The sequence below is a fragment of the Syngnathus typhle genome, linkage group LG17 (genome assembly GCF_033458585.1).
Source record: "Syngnathus typhle isolate RoL2023-S1 ecotype Sweden linkage group LG17, RoL_Styp_1.0, whole genome shotgun sequence".
In the NCBI taxonomy this organism is placed as follows: Eukaryota; Metazoa; Chordata; class Actinopteri; order Syngnathiformes; family Syngnathidae; genus Syngnathus; species Syngnathus typhle.
In genome coordinates this window covers 7072594-7090849 of record NC_083754.1, presented here as the reverse complement: position 1 = coordinate 7090849, position 18256 = coordinate 7072594, and the positions used below count along the sequence as shown (strand labels likewise).

General features: G+C 46.3%; 2 protein-coding genes across 12 annotated transcripts in view; one reads left to right on the top strand and one right to left on the bottom strand.

The window, feature by feature from the left end:
- Positions 1-18256, bottom strand: part of zc3h7a (zinc finger CCCH-type containing 7A) — a 48037-nt gene that overhangs the window by 12449 nt on the left and 17332 nt on the right. For 4 of the 9 annotated variants that reach the window (XR_009718501.1, XR_009718500.1, XR_009718504.1 and 1 more), the window contains 4 exons: positions 16926-17094; positions 15057-15439; positions 13892-14662; positions 13661-13818 (listed from right to left, as the gene is read on the bottom strand). The gene's annotated coding sequence lies outside the window, so the exon portion shown is untranslated. Of the gene's footprint in view, positions 1-13660; positions 13819-13891; positions 14663-15056; positions 15440-16790; positions 17095-18256 lie in introns of those variants that run through there. The other 5 variants (XR_009718507.1, XR_009718505.1, XR_009718502.1 and 2 more) reach the window with 4 other exon arrangements.
- Positions 3031-12326, top strand: axin1 (axin 1). 3 transcript variants are annotated; one of them, XM_061302726.1, is made up of 11 exons: positions 3031-3226; positions 4900-5808; positions 7216-7356; positions 7444-7540; positions 8312-8437; positions 8936-9300; positions 9364-9513; positions 9638-9832; positions 9973-10080; positions 10340-10489; positions 10607-12326. In XM_061302726.1, the coding sequence occupies exons 2-11, from the start codon at positions 4991-4993 to the stop codon at positions 10731-10733; spliced, it is 2277 nt and encodes a 758-aa protein (XP_061158710.1). In that variant the 5' UTR covers positions 3031-3226; positions 4900-4990; the 3' UTR covers positions 10734-12326. The 3 variants fall into 3 exon arrangements, with proteins under 3 accessions (XP_061158710.1, XP_061158708.1, XP_061158709.1); XM_061302724.1 differs by having other exon boundaries at positions 3032-3226; positions 9635-9832; XM_061302725.1 differs by lacking the exon at positions 3031-3226 and adding an exon at positions 3367-3579 and having other exon boundaries at positions 9635-9832.

Genomic DNA, 18256 nt, shown 5'->3' with positions numbered 1-18256 from the left:
TTACATTGTCTTACAATTGCATTACAATAACATTAAATATTTTAATTTCAAGAATAAAACCTTGAGCTTGTTTCATTCTTGGATACTGACGCCTACTATGGTGCTGTATATTAATATGAGTCTTGACAGGGTCACTAAACTAAAACTACAGTGCCTATTTTTTTTTTGGGTGTAAAAAGTTTACTGACCACTGAATAAATAAAATTAAGTTGAAGGTTGTAAAAATCTCCTGATGCCAAAGAAAAAATGAGACATTCACTTAAGTGGCATAAATTTGCAGCTAAAATGTGTGTTTTGTTGGTGATTTGCACATTTGTTGACAACTTTTAAGTTAACTGGCTTGCAAACAACAAAAGCTTTCAAAAAGTGATCGAACAAAAGCTGCACACAAGTGACGGTGGCAGGAACAGGTCAACAAATTGAAATGCAATGCAGAAAGTCTGATTGAAAGTTCAAGCAAACCAATATTGTACGTGGCTGAGTGAAAGAAAAAGTGAAAGTCAAACTTATTTCAGTGGCAGAAAACAAAACGGGTCATTGTGAATGGGCTTGGCTTGATGTGACCCTGACCAGAACCGGACGTGCCGGTGTGAAATCCAAGTGAAGGATAAGCAGCTGATAATAAAGCAACAAAAGGGCATCATCCCTCACGTCACTTCAAATGCCCCCCCCTCCCCATCTGTCTCATTTTCACTTCACAAATTATGAGCCCCGCAGAAATCTCCTCAGCCACGACAAATATGCGTTCAGGGACAACCATGTAGAACCTCAAACTTGGAGAGCCCAAACGCTTCTGTGGCCTCTCCCAGTCAATCCGCAGGACAAGAGCCAATGCAACGTGTTCAAGATGCCCCCCTGCTGGGCGGGCCGCCAGCCTGTCAATACACCGTTTTGATGCCGGATGGAAAATGAGAGCACCCCTCCCCGCCCCGCCACCAGCCACACAGAGAGGGGCTGGAACAGAGAAAGAGAGGACTGGAAAGGGAAGAATCCTCGACAGATGGACTCGCCGGTGATTAAAGATGGCGGTGGCGGTCTTTGCTGCGGACCAAGGAAGAGGCAGCCCGAGTCGTAGTCCAGCGGCGGAGAACCGGGAAGCCCACAGGAAGCGAGAGCGGCAGGTAGGACGTCTGGTTCTTTGGCGCCGCTCGCGGTCGGTCCATTGTCTGTCTTTAGCGTTGGCGCCAAGCCGGTTCTGCCGTGTCTGGATCGTCATCAAAAGCAAAGCACATCATTTGATGTGACCGACGAATGTGCATCCCGTCGAAAGGCGGCTGGAGACCAACAAGGCTTGATTTCATTGTGCTCTTCCATCCAACCAACCAAAGTGTGACGATCCGAACATCGGACATCTTGCTTTTGTGTCGCCGATCTTATTTCATCAATTTATCCGAGCGGAGCTTGTTCCTTAGCAGTTCCTCAATAAATCTGGAATTTGCTTGATGCCGCTGTTTAATCCACTTTGAGGTTTGCTAGTCATGAAACATTCAGCCAGGACAAAGAACATCAGCAGGATATCCAGAGGCATATTTTTGTAGTGCTTTGGAGGACGGACATCTTTGTGATCCAAGCGTTCCTCCAAACATCTTAATGGGCTTTTGTTCATCCATAGCGGAGATAAGCCTATTTCATACGAGGCCTAAACACAAGCACCCAAATCCACATTGACACGTGGAACAAAAGGCCTATGAGAAGCCCCGACGGGAGTAAAACACTCAAGTGGTCCGGCGCTAAGAATGTGACGCTTTAGCTAAATATTTGAAAGAGATTCTTAACGCATCTGCAATTCTCCATCTGGACAAACAAAAACATCAGTTTCACTCAGCTTTGCAGCTGTCATCGCTTTTAGTCAAATGTGTTGACGTGTAATACGAGTTGTGGGTTTCAAAGACTTTCTTCTCTTTCAGGTACAAATGGATGGTAAAGACCAACTCCAGCCACGTTCAAACTTTGCTGGAATTTCCCCGAGGTGGATTTTACGTCAACATGAGATATGTCGTAACTTAGCTATGGGATCGTCAGTATTTGGACGTACGGCTGGAGGATCCAGAGGGGAGGCCTTCAACCATGAGGTAAAAGATTTTATTTATTTTTTTGAATTTCCGCTTCAAGTCAGAAAAGTCTCGCTTACTGGTTGTGACGGATAATCAAAAATGTTAAACCAGTTCAAAATTTCCAACGGCAAGTCATCCTGAGGCTCGAATCGAATCGGAGTTACCAAATATGCTAACGCTAAATTAGCCTAGCTTTTTCTGTTTCTTCTTCTAGCAATTACTGACTTGGCATTATGTGCACGGTGTTGGTCATCTTAACTCTTAGCGATTATTTTTTATGTGTGGAGTCTATCACAAACAAACAAAAAAATCTTTGTGATCATCGTCAAACTGTTGCCAACACACTAAAGGAAAGAAAAGGAATTCTGGGACTTTGTATTGCTATCGAGCGTTTTGATCCATATTCGCCAACAATTTGTCCGTATGTGTTATGCCCTTCCAGCATTTATCTCAGGTGCAGTAGAACGGCGCGAGAGCGCTCACGAGCTGCCAGCTCCGAGAGCGGATCTGAGAAGGCCTCTTTGGCAATATTTGCCTCGTTTCGTCTCACTTTGTACTTTAAAGTCACAACGATGACATAATTTAAAGTGCCGAATGGGCTTTGTGCAGCACAACACAGGAAATGATTGTGCCGTGTTAAAAGGAAAGTTAAGTGTCCCTTCCTTGCTTGTGAAGTTAATGATGAGCAAATGCTATAAAGACCTCCCTATGTATTCATCTTCAGATAGTTTACCATGATAAATTAAACATGCTGTTAATTAACTGTGTTTAAACTTCTGTTGTCAGCTCGTGAAACTAAAACAACTGGGTTTTTTTATTGGCTTGGTTGATGATACATTACTGAATAAATAAACGCACACGCATATACACACACACAAACACACACGCTCACACAAAGCTGCGGCTTGTATCCAAATATTTGTCACTGTCTCAATAGTCATGTACAACGTCGTTTGTCGGCAGTAGCAGCAACGCGCTCATTGGCCGCTAGGGGCGCCGCGCACCATCTTGCAGCAGACACATTAGAAAAGAAGGGAGACAGCCAAGCTGACAGCCGCCGACTGTCCTCTTTGTTACGCTTAAAAAACTCTCGCCATCCTCAAGTATGACACCGTGCAACGCGACTGCTGGTTCCGGTCCAGATGCCCGCTGCGTTCTGCGGGGCCGAGAAGGTGAAGTATTTGTCACTTTGCTTTGAGAGCTCGCGCTGACAGCGGAGGAGAGATTGCGGTCGTCAGTGGAGAGGGGCGAGGGAGCGAGAGGGAGGGTGAGAAGAGATCAAATGCGTGCGCTACTGTCGCTTTGCTGCTCGTTGTATATCCGCTCGGAAACGGGCACGGAATTGTCCCGCGTGGGCACCCCACACACCCCTCGACGCCCGCGGAAGTGTCGGCGGTGGACTCGCCTCACGCGCGGACTACTTTATGTGCGCGCGGACGGCGGAGGCGGGCATGTCAGCGGGTGAACAGTGGCACAAAGTTGTGCACTTGTCGGTGTGCCGCTCGGAGGCCTGCTGGTTTACTGTGTGCGTATAGCATGTGTGTATTATGTGTGTGTAATATGTGTGTACACGGAGTTAGTTTCACGCGCCCCTCCCCCACTTTGACCGCCGCTCTCATGTTCAGTTTTGACATGAATGTGACAAGGCTCCCTCAACCAACGTTGGAGAATAAATATTAAGCGCGCGACATTTTGTTCCACCGACCTGCCAAAAGACGCACCTGCGATAGCAGGTCAGCGAATCTGAATATCAATGCGCGAGCTGAAACAGCAACCGGTACCAATAGCGACGCCGTTATACCAGATCCAAATTTAATCTTACGCCCTTAGCCGCATATGTATCTCAGAGTAGTTTTGATATTAAATGGAAAAACTCAAATTCACACTAGGGCATCCATCCATTCATTCATTTTTTTATATAGTCCATGCCGTTGCAGATTCTACAAGATTCAAACCCAGGAACTGAACCGATTTAGGTTATAATACTGAATGAAATAAAGCGCCCAAAACAAACAGCATCCATGCAACGTCAAAAGCCAGCAATGTTACCTTTAGAACATTCACTATGATTATTTTATACCCAAACAATCAACGTTAAATAATCATAGCCTGATGAATAACAATAAATGCACAAATGCCTCTGTCCAACTTTTGTTAAGTCCAGCATGACAGCGGTTTACAATTCCTAACAAAGCCTTGCCTCTGCACATCTGCTTTTTAATTCGCTCGATAAAATCATGTTTGGTGTGCACGCGAGGCGTGGGTGTGCCCCGAAGCAGCCTGCGATGGCATCCGATATTTCTTGCGGAGCATTCAAAGCAGCTCGAGCTGGAGCGTGTCGACAGCTAACATCACAAACATGTAACATTTTAGAGACTCTTATCGATGCAAATCAAAACCACACCTTAAAAACGAGACACATGCGCTCCTTGGCATCTTTGATACACACTTGTCCTTGAACGACCCTTAAAATGGTGACACTGAAGCTTCAGCGAGCAATAAGCACGAGCAATTGTAGCGTGATGCAAGAATGAATTCAAAAAGCTAATGTGAGCTAATAGCACGCTTTAATTAATACTCCAAATCTCAAGTGAATCTTTTATCATGATACACTTATCAGAGCAAAATGTGACACATTATTAACTCGTGACATCCTTTACGAAGCTGATTTATGAAATATTCACCTCCTTTGGATTTTTTGCTGAATCTAAATTAATTTTAGTGTTCGGCTTGGAATTGGCCACTTGAGTCCTCCATGAAAACGCTGAGTGTGCAGAATAATCTAAACGGAATGCACGCTTATGGCCGAGTGTTCTTATGGAATTCTATTTCCCTTCCTATGCAGGAGTTGCTTTGCTGCGGCGTAAGTAGGCTTCCAGATCTCGCAATCGTGTTGTCGGGGCTCCACGGCCACGTTCTACTTGGATGCCGGGACTATGAACGTGAGCAACCACGGGGGCTTCCTGGTGGACCCGGGCGGCAGCTTCAATGAGGACGCGCCCAGACCTCCAGTCCCCGGGGAAGAGGGCGAGCTGGTGCTCACCGAGTGCCACAACAAAAGCCTCAAATGCGAGGCGTCCGTGGCCACGCCCAGGCGGCCGGACCAGGACTTGGGCTACGAACCGGAAGGCAGCGCTTCCCCCACGCCGCCTTTCCTGAGATGGGCCGAGTCGCTTCACTCGCTGCTGGACGACCAGGACGGCATCCATCTGTTCAGGACGTTTCTCAAGCAGGAAGCGTGCGCCGACCTGCTGGACTTTTGGTTCGCCTGCAGCGGTTTCCGCAAACTGGAAGCCGGCGAGGGCAACGACGAGAAGCGGCTAAAACTAGCCAAAGCCATTTATAAGAAGTACATCCTGGACAACAAGGGCATCGTTTCCAGGCAGATCAAAACGGCGACTAAGTCCTTCATCAAAGACTCCGTGATGAAGCTGCATATCGATCCGGCCATGTTCGACCAGGCCCAGACGGAGATTCAGACCACGATGGAGGAAAACACCTACCCTTTATTTCTTAAATCGGATATATACTTGGAACACGCTCAGGTAGGGGGCGAGAGTCCCAAGCCTTACGCCGATCAAAGCCCACTTTTGTCCGACACAAAGAATCTGGCTGGATATTTGCCCACGTTAACCGAGCACGAGGAGTGGAGATGTGAGTCGGAAGAACCTGCCGATTGTGACCTCGTGCCCAGACTCACTCAGAGGCTTCTCACAGAGACGCCATCGCATCGAAGATTCCAGGAAGAGTACAGGTAACACCTCACGGCTTCATTCTCACCCTCTAAGCTTTCCTTTGCCAACTACTGAATTGGAAAAGCAAGAGAGCTGCCCGAAATGTGAGATGAAATGTGTGTAGCTGGAGATAAGAGGCAGACGATGCATGAAGAATTCCAAGTACTTATGGTGGGCTGACGAGGAGTCTGCAGGGAAGCTTTCCACTTTCAAAGTCAGAGCTTCTCGTCCTGCCATTTTAGCTAGAAATATAGCCAGCCAGCTTTAGTTAGCTTTCTTCTCAATAATATCAATATTGAAAAGATACCACAACCAAAGCCTTAAAAGATTGAGAGTTTACGGGGAACGACTCACACAGGAAAGTTAAAAGCTAGCAAAGCAAGCGTACTGAGACACATTCCATCCGTAGACTTGTAACTAAAGGCGAGTGCTGGTCATCAATATTGATCATGTATGAAATCTCAGGCAAGAAGAAAAATAGGTCTGCACATAGGCTCACTGCTGCAGCGCTTTCAGGCGTGCGCATTCACGCTCGTGTGATGTATAAAGAATGGCGGCAGGTAGAAAGAAAGGTATGATCACTAATTCAAGAATCAATTATCTTGGCTTTGTACAAAAAGACTCCTCGCTCCTTTGTCTATTGACGTTTAGGCCTTTCTACAAACCTCACCTTTTCCCTCTCGGAATTCCCTCATGTCCCCTTATTTCGAGCGCTGCACTCTGCTTGTTGCATACATTTCCATTATTAAGGGCTAAAAGAATTAGCCGGCTGCAAAGGTTTTTCTCACTGAGCCTCTTTTTTTTTTTTTTTTACCCCTTCTGGAAGCATGTGCATTCTAAACACGAAGGGAGCCCAGTCGAATGCTTTCGGGACTTCCAATGTGAATAAAAAAGACGATGCCGAACATCTATAATTCATGCGCGCGAAGCGTTGTCAGAAGTATTCTCGGCAACGTCAAAAGCAGAATGTGAGTGATGTCAAGTGAATGTCTGGAGATGTTCGACGCGCAAAAAATGGCTTGTTAAAATTTGCCGTACTATGTAGACAACACCGCAGCTGGATGGTGGCTAGCAATAGCGCAAATGAAATTTTCTTTGATTGGTGAAAAGAACAAACAGGAGTGGTGTTGGTAACGTACCCTGCGGAACACCCCTTGATTATTCAGGTCCAAAAATTACCATTCATCAATAGTCAAAGTATCTAGATCAAGATGCTATTTCAATCTCAGAAGGTATATAGATCCTGCCTTATGTCGAGCGGTACCAACGAAGACGAAAAGTGGCAGTTCTGACTTGACCAGAGAATTCACACAGAGCTATGCACCTTTTTTAATCTACATGCACAGAATTTGGCTCTAAATTACTTGCAGAATTAACATGGTACCTCGGACAGAACCTTGAGGTACACCCTTGTTCATTTGTTCCAGACATGCACCTGGTCGGGAGCCCGCCGACCGCTACTACGCCAACGCCGGACATGCGTTAGCTCCGGCCACCAGCGCTAACGACAGTGAGCAACAGAGTATGTCCAGCGACGCCGACACGCTTTCTCTCACTGACAGCAGCGTGTAAGTATTTTTTTTATTATTGATATTTTTTAGCATGGTTCTTCAAGTGTTGTTTACACTTCCGAAAATCTTTTTTGTTTATTCCAGAGATGGCATCCCACCCTACAGATACCACAAACCTCATCGGCGGGAGATGCATGAAAGCGTTCGAGCAAACGGGCGCGTGCCGCTGCCTCTCATTCCCGTGAGTTATTCACGGGTTACCCCCCCACCCCCCCCCCCCACCCCCCTCCGCAACCACCAACTCATTTCCCTCTCGGTTTCTTTCAACTGTCTGTCTCTACCGTATTTGTCTCTCTTCACGTGTACCCCGGGAGATGGTGCATATTTAACGTGTGTGTGTGTGTGTGTGCTGTGGGGGAGTGTAAGAATAGTGGCGAAGAGAAGGCTGTCTCAACCTTGCTTTCTTTTCGGAAGCTGCGCCCAAGCAGACGAGAAGGCTCCCCCGTGACAGCCGGATGCCTCCCCCGTGCAGCTGAGGCTGCCTCTCGCCAGTCCTAATTAGGCCGACCAATCGGGTGGCGGCGTGAATTGACTGCATTTTTCACCGCTAATCCTCTCTCGTGTCCTGTTAATGAAGTCACCATAAATTAACCGTATGGGGAATCACACATTTTGATAAAATATTGGCTTTATGATCTTAATCATGAAAAGTAAGTATCAAACATGTTCTGTGTTTGTATAATCAGTGTCAGTTAGCCACATTAGCTTACTAGCATTTGCTACCAGCTGGTCGCGGCACATAAGCATACTCTTAAAGGCGTTTCAAGCAAAGCAAAGAAATAAAAAGGAGCTTACTAAAATTACATATGTCACAAGATTTGGAAGAAAAATAATTGAATAATGCGTTAGATCATTTCAAAGGCTGTGGGAATCACTGCAAGATTAAAAATTCCTAGGATATGTCGTCATGGGGTACATAAATGTACTAAGGTTGTGATGCACCTCTTTCCAGCGCACCAATAGGATTCCAAAGGACATTCACGTGGCGCCGGAGCGCTTCGCCGCCAACCTGATCCTACGCCTGGAAGGCGTCCTGAGAGAGAGGGAGACGGAGGAGCGACTGAGGAAATTACGACTGGTATGTCTCTTCATACCAAATTCAGCACGTGAACGCCATTCACACAATGGGAAGCCTTGTGCGCTGTGCATTCTTTCAACTGACAACATTTCATCGGAGCTTGCCCGTGCTGTACCCGAGGCACCAGTCAAGGTGCGTTTAAAGTCTACAAAGGAGACTTCAGTGAAATTAATGAGGCCGGCTATTAAGAGGAGGCTAAAATAAAAAAAAGAACAGTGCGACATTAATCGGTTGGCGAGTTCTGCGGGCGATCTGGCTTTCAGATGGCGCACCTGCGCTTGTAAGCCGGCAAAGGCGTGGCGGACGATTGATGTCGCTCGAGTGCCAGTGAAATGGTCCTCAGAACTCAGAGCCAAGTGTTTGGTTTGCTTTGGATCAGAATGAAAAGAACACGCCAATGAGCATGCATGCTGGTGATGAAATGCTGCCATCTTGTGGTGAAAATGGAGTGAACCAATCGAGGCTTATGGTGACAATACTCATTTTTCCCCACCAAAGGAAGAGGAAGGCGATGAAGGCTTCCCCGCTGGTATTCACCCGCAGAAATACGTCGACTACTATGGCCCCTTCCTGAGAGACGCCCACGAGGAGAACCCGGAGAGTATCCTGGATGAGCACGTCCAACGGGTCATGAAAACTCCCGGCTGCCAATCGCCGCGAACGGGCCGCCACTCTCCCAAGTCCCGCTCGCCGGACGCTTTTAAAGGGGCGGCGGGGACTGCGCCCCCTTGGGGCGTTCAGGCTAAACATCCATCCAGGCATGCTCTCAAGGGAGAGTCGGGTCACCACTGCAAGCATCACGTGCACCAGGCGGAAGCACCTTGGAGTGTGGGATCCACAAACATGGAGCATGCAGGCTACGGGTATGTTTGTTAAGCGATGGGTCATCTTGGCCACTCCTCACTAAGGATGGCGCTATTGTGCAGGAGCAAAAGTGGCGCGCAGTGCAGACGAGCATTCAAGCGTGAGGAGGAAGCAGCGGCCCCTGTGGAAGACTTGGAGAAAAAGCAGAAGATCCTGATGTGGCTCATGGAAGGACAGAAGGAGATGATCCGACACAAGAGGAGCACGTACGGGTCGGTCATACTTTTGTCCAGAACATTCCTGCAAAGTTTCTCCGTGTTTTGCTACGCTACATTTCACTTTAGCTTAGCAGAGCCACAATCATTTAATTCAAGTCTTCATCTTCTGTTGTAGTAGCACTGCCGGATCCAAGAAGGTCCCGGGTCCTCCCAGCTGCCCTTGGGACAACGTGCAGCCGTCGCATCCTTTCATCCAGGATCCCACCATGCCGCCCAACCCAGCCCCGAGCCCCCTCATCCAACTAGAAGAGGTCCGTCGGCGCTTGGCGGAGGAGAAGATGATCAAGTCTGGAACGCTGCAGCCCAAGCAGAGGTGAGCGGATTGCATCGTTTTACAGTCTTGCCCCGCCTTGTCCAGGTTCACTGCGAGAACATAACTCAAACCCAGTGAAATCCCTTTGAGTAAAACCCCCATGCAGGTCTAACAAAGACGGCTGTTGTTGGCTCCTTCAGGTATGTGATGGAGGTGATCCAGCGGGGTCGCACTGCACTCAGGCCTGCACAGTTCCCGCCGCTCAGCGTTGTGCCCGCCGTGTCGGACTGCGAGCTCTCCGAGCCCGAGTATGTCCGACCGCATTCCCAATTTCCCCTCCATCACCCTCGTTTTAATTTAATTCCAAGCCCGCTCTTCTGTTTCCCATTATGAGATGGTGCTCAGCTACAAGCATCCTTCATCTTCTATTTTGGTTTTCTTTCTCACTCCCATCTGTGTGTTTTTAATCCTTTTTTAATTTGATATTTAATTTAAAATGTAATTGAAATGTAATTTAATTTCAAAATTAAATTTAAATTAAATTGCATATGTCATGTGTACCTGCAGGCATAAAGCGACAAAAAAGCAAGTTTCCAACAGCATGACGGTGGCGTACTACTTCTGCGGGGAGCCCATACCGTACAGGACGTCCGTCAAGGGCCGGCTGGTGACACTCGGCCAGTTTAAAGAGCTGCTGACCAAGAAAGGAAACTACAGGTCAGACTTTACTCAGCTGCATAAGGGCGGCAATGGAAGGAGACGATTGTAACAAGTATGTTGTGTGGCGAACGTTTCCTCATCATGTGACTGATTGAAAAAACTGGTTGTTGGCAGGTATTATTTCAAGAAGGTGAGCGACGAGTTTGACTGCGGGGTGGTGTTCGAGGAGGTGCGCGAGGACGACGCCACGCTCCCTATCTTTGAGGAGAAGATTATTGGCAAAGTTGAAAAGATCGACTAAGGTGCGAAGGTGAACAGGAAGTGAGTGGAAAGCGAAACAAGGAAGTGCTTAATGGCTGCGCACGATGTAGCTTTGTAAAGTTTACTTACGGAAAAGCGCTGCAGATTTTTTTTTTTTTTTTTACAGTGTTATAATCACTTGATCTTTCTAAAGTAACCACACTCTTTGCGATTCTTTTTATATGTATTGATACCAGGCGTGTACAGTTTGTGGTAACAAATAACATTTTATATCTATTTAAATATTTAAAATTTGCTATCCTATCCAAGCCCCCCCTTCCCCGATGGAGACGATCACAATCCTTTTTAAAAGGATTATATTTATGACTTGTTATTTTTGAATGCCACTTAAAGAGTAATTTATTATTTTGTGACATTTTAGTCAGGCAGCACTTTGGGCGCCTCAGTTTTAATTGCGTGTCTTAAGGCGGCTTCTTGTAGCAAGGCCACCATCGTGATACCTTATTACCGCAAATTGATAGGCCACCATGACATTGTAAAATGATTTTTATTATTATTATTATTAGGCCACTGCATTCATTTCAACCAAGTGTTAGTAAAATGGCCTCTAACGCTGAGGGTGCTGTCAAAACAAATCCTATGTACATTTGAACATCTATGCAAATGTTATTGTGGTGGATTATTATTATTAAGAAAAAAAAAAAGTGATCTAGAATTGGCCTGTTCGAGGTTCTGTTCATCTTTACGTACCACAGCATTTTTTTTGGTGTGTGAAAAATCTGATTCCAGCATCAAAGTCAGTGCCTCTCATTTTGGTGCCTGGAAGGATTGTCGCCTTTAAATGTAAATGAAAGCAGATTAAGTAAGAGCTGTTACTATTTTGGCCCCTTTGAGCAGGTGTGACACCTGGTTGATGTTTATCGGTAAACAGATGCTACGCTAAAGAATATACATGCTAAAAACGGCTTTCCCACCATTACCATGAAGACCTAGTAAGGAAGAGTTGAGGGGTTGCCATGGCAGTACCTGAATTGCAGTTTTCCATATGACAAGCCTGTGTTGCCTCACTAATGTTTTCAAGGTAATATAATCAGGGAAGCGCTTATTTTGCTGACTTGACATTTGTTTACATGAGATGCTAGGCTAATGAATGTACATGCTAAAAACATGCAGAATTGTGTCACTTGAATTTAGTGTTGTGGAAGCACACAAAACTAGTGGAAGGAGTCCTGGATGAACCGCCACATTAGAACCTAAAGCAGGCGTTGCCATGGCAACAACCGACAACCCCCCGTTGTGCTTTAGATGCAGTATAAAACTAATACAGTGTATTTGTCATATTTGAAGGAAATTATTTAATTTATGGAACTCATTTTTTCATGTTGTAGTCTTATGAGATAAGCCGTTTTAGTTTCAAGCTCCCAAATGTCATTCAAATGTATAAAGCAACCATCAGAGTGCCTTTAATATTATTATCATTGTCATCATTGCTCCCATTGTTGTTTGTTTGTATGTAAATATGCGCGGCATGAAGTGTCATCAACCAGCAGCACATTCATAACCTCCCAAGAGAGAGAAAAAAGAAAACACTTGAAAAAAGGTACCTGGACAATAAAAACATGCAATAAACCAACACTGGACTACGTGGTGTAATTATTTCAAAGTAATAGCTAGCTAGCATTAGTGTGTTTTGCTTTTTCGTGACGCCACCACTCAAGGCTGGAGCGCAGTCATAAATAGCAAGAAATCGGCAAGTAAAGGAAACAGGACAATAGATGCCACAAGATGGCGACAAAGTACTACTTTTTTGACAAAATAAAGCTAAACTAACTAAAATAACTAGCTAGCACATCCACGCGTTACATAAGCGCAAGTCGCAAACTCACACGCACCCGCCCACATAATAGCACGGACATAACATTGCCATTAAGCAATCACTTTTAATGGACTGCCTGGTCGCGGTGGCAAATTACAGCCGCAAATGACACATTTAGCCAACCTTAAAAAACGTCCAAAGGAAAATGGCCGTGCGGTTGCCAGTAGCAACGGCGCGGCGCACTCCAACTTGTCAGAGTTGTCACCTAGATTTTCTTCATAGATTCTAAATTTCCATTTCCTTTTCACTTTGGAAATTCAGCTGAAACTCTGATTCATTTTTTCTTTTTACGTCATCAAGTACATATAAACACGCTCCGCAAACATTCGTCCTTTGAGAGGAAAATTGGTTGCAAATACACAAACAAAATCACATTGTTGAGGTAGGCCAAAGAACACATAATCACAGACATGTCGACTGTATCATAACGAGAGAGATTTTGAGTGGCAAAGAGATGTTTTCCGCAGAAAAAGATACAAAATATACACAATGTGAACAAGAGAAACACACCCAGTTAAATATATCAAATAACACCAAAGAGAAACATGCTCATTAAGGGAAGCAATAGTGAGCAGAACTTTTGGGGATGATAATAATACTGCTATCACCTGATTCTTGAAATTCGTACATACAGCATTATCGAATTTATGTTACATCATGATAATTAGATCAATATTTTAACGTGCATGCAGAACACAAAGCACACAGTTCAACAATGACGCAAAACGTACGACAAAAATGAAGTGCTGTCTCATATTTTGTTCAAAATATAAAAATAAACACCTGCGCATTTTTCAACAAAGCTAAGTTTGCAACTCGTATTTTTTTCCCACAAAATCCTGCTAATTGTCGGTGGTATAAAGTGCGGATGATGGTTAAGGCAAAAAAGGTGAAAGCACTTTTGAGTCAAACGTTCACTACGTCATTTCAAGCCACTTTTACTCTTGGTATTTTACATTCACAGATATTTTGAAAGACATGTAAATCTAGCCGGACTTTTTAACAGGCATCTGAGCTGAATTGTTTTCGCTACATTTAGAAGGAGAGGACCAAATACTTTGAAATGCGGCTAACACGGGCCTGACACTCACCTCGTATCAGTACTTGCCAGTCTCTACTTTTGGGAGAGGTTCCAAATAGGAGATGGATGGGAAGCTGTGAGTTGTTCTTTGCGTATGTGTCCTGCAATTTGGTGGTCCAGCTCTCCTGCCAAAAGTCAGCTCCAGCTCAGCTAACGAGGACGAGAGCACTACAAAACAGACACATGAGTGCACCATCCGGACCGCACGGCTCCAAATGGATGCAAAGGTTGCGGTTCTCACCGGTATTTTCAGGTAGGGTGCTGAAAGGGCAGGTTGAGCGTGACCGTAGGCTCCCGGGGTTGGACCGGGCGCCTGTTGGTCATCTCGCACTCGTTCTGCCTGGCGTTCTCTTCGTTCATCTGCGACACCTCGGTGGAGGCCGCCTCGAAACCCGGCACGGTGTTGGCCACGTGCACCACGTGGACCTTGTTGCGTCTGTTGTTGCTAAGCAGGCAGCTAAAGACCTTCTTGAAGCCCTTGCGGAAATGCTTGGAGACCAACGCGTAGACGATGGGGTTGACGCAGGAGTTGGCGTAGGCCATGCAGTGCGACAGCAGGCGGAAAGCGTAGGTGACCCGGTTAAAGGGGAAGTCGCCGTACAAGTAGCACAAGATAACCACGTGATAGGGCAGCCAGCAGATGCAGAAGAGCACCGTCACGATGATAATCATCTTGGTCACCTTGCGCTTGGCCCGCTTGGACTCCGACATGCCGTCCAAGGGGTCCACGGCGGTCCACAGGTACTTGATGGTGCGCGTGTACGACAGGCTGACGATCAGCACGGGGATGACGTAGCCAAACAGGAAGGTGCACGTGTCCAGGAGCTTGCGGTCGCGCTCCTCCCAGCCAGGGATGCACACGGTGCTGTTGGCGAAATCAATCAGGTGATAGTAGCTGAGGTAGGGCCCGGCGAACACCAAGGAGAGGCCCCAAATGATCACCATGGCGACGACTGCGTTGCACGGTGTCCTGAGCTCTCGGGAGCGCAGCGGGTAGCGGATGGCCAAGTACCTGTTGACGCACGTTCAATATTAACTCAAGAAAATTAAATTCAATCCTTGTAGCATGTGTGCGTGCGTGTGTACACACACACACACACACACACACACACATATACACAGCCTAATGGCCATGTCCAATTTGCGACACTCATTAGGGCTGAGCACGTACTCCAAATTGAACCGACCCGTATTGACTGGCCCTACACTAGGGGCGGCTTTCCAATGCCCCAGGATGACATTCAATTACGCATAGAGTGTCTCGATGGGCTCGGCCTAATCGTTGTCTGTCAACAAAACCCCCCGCTTCCTCCTTCCAATGATCGTGACAGCTGCTCGCTTAATTTCCGCCACTCCCGATCCATGAATCATCTTCCGCCGATCAATGAGCGATCCGCCCCCTTTACCTGTCGACGGAGACGGCGGCCAGTGTGAAGCTGCTGGCATACATGGTGAGGTTGATGAAGAAGTGCACGGCCTTGCACATGAAAGAGCCGAAGACCCAGCCGTCCAGGGAGTAGATGGTGGCTTGGAAGGGCACGCAGAAAATGATGAAGAAGAAGTCGGCCATGCTCAGGTTGAGGATGAACAGGTTGGTGGTGTTGTAGCCCACCTGGCCGCTGCGCAGCAGCACGGCCAGCACCAGGCTGTTGCCCACCGTGCCCAGCAAGAAGATGAGCGAGAAGACCACCGACACGATCACGCTGGCCGGGTTCGGCGTGTAGCTCCCCGACGCGTTGACCTGCACGCCCGGTCCGCCCAAATCCTCCACGTCGGACATTTTGGGAGTCTATGGCGTAAAATCGGAAATGGGGCTTCGATGACACAGAAGACGATTAAATGCCCCAACCGCCACAAAAAAACAAAGTCAAGGTCTTCCTCACAAATTCCAATTTCTTTTCGCGCCACTCGAACAGTAGCCCTGGATCTGTCAAGGGCTCTTAAACAGCCGCTTTGAGTATCTGAGCTTCCCACGAGGCGGTACTGCGACGAGTTGGCCCGTTTGCGAGCCTTCAATTATGTTTAATAACAGACTGGATTCCCCCGGCAATTGTGCTCGTGATGACGGGTTGTTCAGTTTCAGGAAGCGGGAGCCATAAGATGTTTCTACCCGTTAGCAATTCCTAGAATCAATGAAAATTCAGTAAGCTCCCTTCCATTGTGGATTCCAGCTAGGAGTACTCGCGATTTATTTTTTTTGGTACGGATTGTAACTACATTTATTTTGCCGGTAATTCCACTGTTGGCCACTAGATGGGGGGCACACTATTTTGTTCGACATTGTAAATTTGAAAGATTAAAACCAAAACTCACTTCACCTCAGTTTAGTTATTGCTGAAGATTACAGAATTAGCAGATTTCTTCAATCCTGCTTTTTAAACCAACAAGAGTGACGGCTGTAGATTTCTTTTTTCCATGCATGATTATTGATGTATGTTATGAGATCATCTCCCAACATTTCATCTTATCACCGTCTCATTTTGATACCGAGGGAAACTAATAAGAGGGGCACCGAGTCCATTTGGCGAGCGAGTAAAGTGAATTTAAATGAGAATGAGCTTTGCTTACGCATACGATCTTGCATAACATGCGTCGCCGTCGGCGACATCGCGATGCTCGGGTCACATTCCAGTCCTGCTTTGATTAAACCGTACGCACGCGCGGCTTTCAGATGAAAATCGTTCACACAGCAGCATTAAACTTTCATTTAACTCTGCGGCACTGCGGGGAATAAAATGAAGACAAAAAACAACCACGCACAAAAGAACTAGAAAGCACTTGATATCGTGAGTCTGGTCTATTTTTTTGGATACGGTAACACTTTAGCCATGCAGAGTAGATTGAGAAAAAAAAACACTGTGCATTTCTATTTCCATTTCCTGCACGTGCACAGGTTCAAATGGAAATAGTCTGAATCGACATTCATCGGTATTAATGACACCTACTGGACTTACTTTGAAGAGGGAATGCTCGGGGAGGGAAAAAGCAAAGGCATGCAGGGAGGAAGGGATGGGGAATAAAGATGCAGATATGTGACAGCATCTCAATTGAAGGAAAGAACAAAGGATGCAAAAGCATTCGCAGGACAAAACTTTACACTTCTGGCCAAAATGCAACATCGCTGTCCGCATGCAACCTACCTGGATGATGAAGACGCTGCAGTCCCGAATCCCTCCGCTGCCTCTCGCTATCTGATTCTTGTTGCTATACGCTACCCCACCTCACACCCACTCACTCCACAACCCCCCCACCCATATCGGCAAGGCTCCACTCACGGTTCCCTGCAGGAAGACGAGGGGATGAGGGATGCTGCGATGACACATCTTCCCGGGTCTCGGAAAAATGATGATGATGATGTTTGAAGTGTTGCAGCGCACCTTGCTTGAGGCGATCACTGTCTGAGATGATGTCCGGTTCAGTCGGGGGTGGGGTGGGGGGAGAAATCTGTAACACAGGAAACAAACAGTGTTGTGAATTTAATTACAGCAGTATTGACGGATGTGCCTTTAGGTTAGTCATTGAAACAGCAACACTGCGGAAACAATAAACGGGAGCCTTGAATAAACAAAAGACGAGGGGGGATGCAGATTATGTTACGCCATTGGAATGTATGAATGTGAAAATAAGTTCGAGTTAACTCTTTTGTTATTCAATATTGCCCATCAAAATGAAAGGAAATACAATCTGTTACCTCACCCAACCCCCCCCCCACTAAAATCATGTAAATGAAGCCAGTCAAAACGGGCTCGTGACCGTAATATTGCACACTTTTTGCTGAGGATAAAGAATATATGCCTGAGTATTGTTTAATCATCTCTCTACATCTGTGTCCAAATATTTGTCGCTTGGTTTTAACATTGCTTCTCAGCAGTACACGCTAAACCTTATTATATTATTATTCATCACTCTTATTTATTCATTGTTTGTGCCTTCTTGTTTTTACTTTTTGTGTTGTTTACTTGTCTATATATTGTGTGCCATGTCTCGTCACCGTGGGATAGCGGGAACGTAATTTTGACCTCTTTGTGTGTCTTGACATGTGAAGAAATTGACAATAAAGCAGACTTTGACAATTATGCTGTTTCCCATTCTGTGTTAGCATTAAGCTAGTAGACTTTAACAGTACATCCAAATGAGAGTACTTGGATATCTGGCTACTCTGCTCAGGGGTCTCAACCTCATTTTTGCCTCGCTATTGACTTTGCAAGTGAGTCATCTGAGCTCCCGGGCAGTCGACGTGCACTCTCCAGTGAGCTCTAGTATGAGCATAAAGACTTATGGCTGCAGTCCATGGCAACCAACTTGATTGTGACCCTCTAATTGGTGCTGGAGCAGATTTTTATCACCGTGTCAACGCGCGTAGTAAATGAGCGGCTGAGTGTACTCGCGGACGTTGATGCTGTTAACTTGTGACCTGTTAAGAGGCGCAACATTCACGACTTGTCAGGCGTCATCCATCAGCAGCCGGGCGGGCCTTTGGCTGAGGATGAATGACGACTGTGTCTTGGGGACGATTTGCATTTTTCAATGGAAACCAGAAGGTTACCCAAATTCAAATTGCACACAAAGGGTTTGTCCGCCAGGCGTGCCATTGTGTAAGATGGAA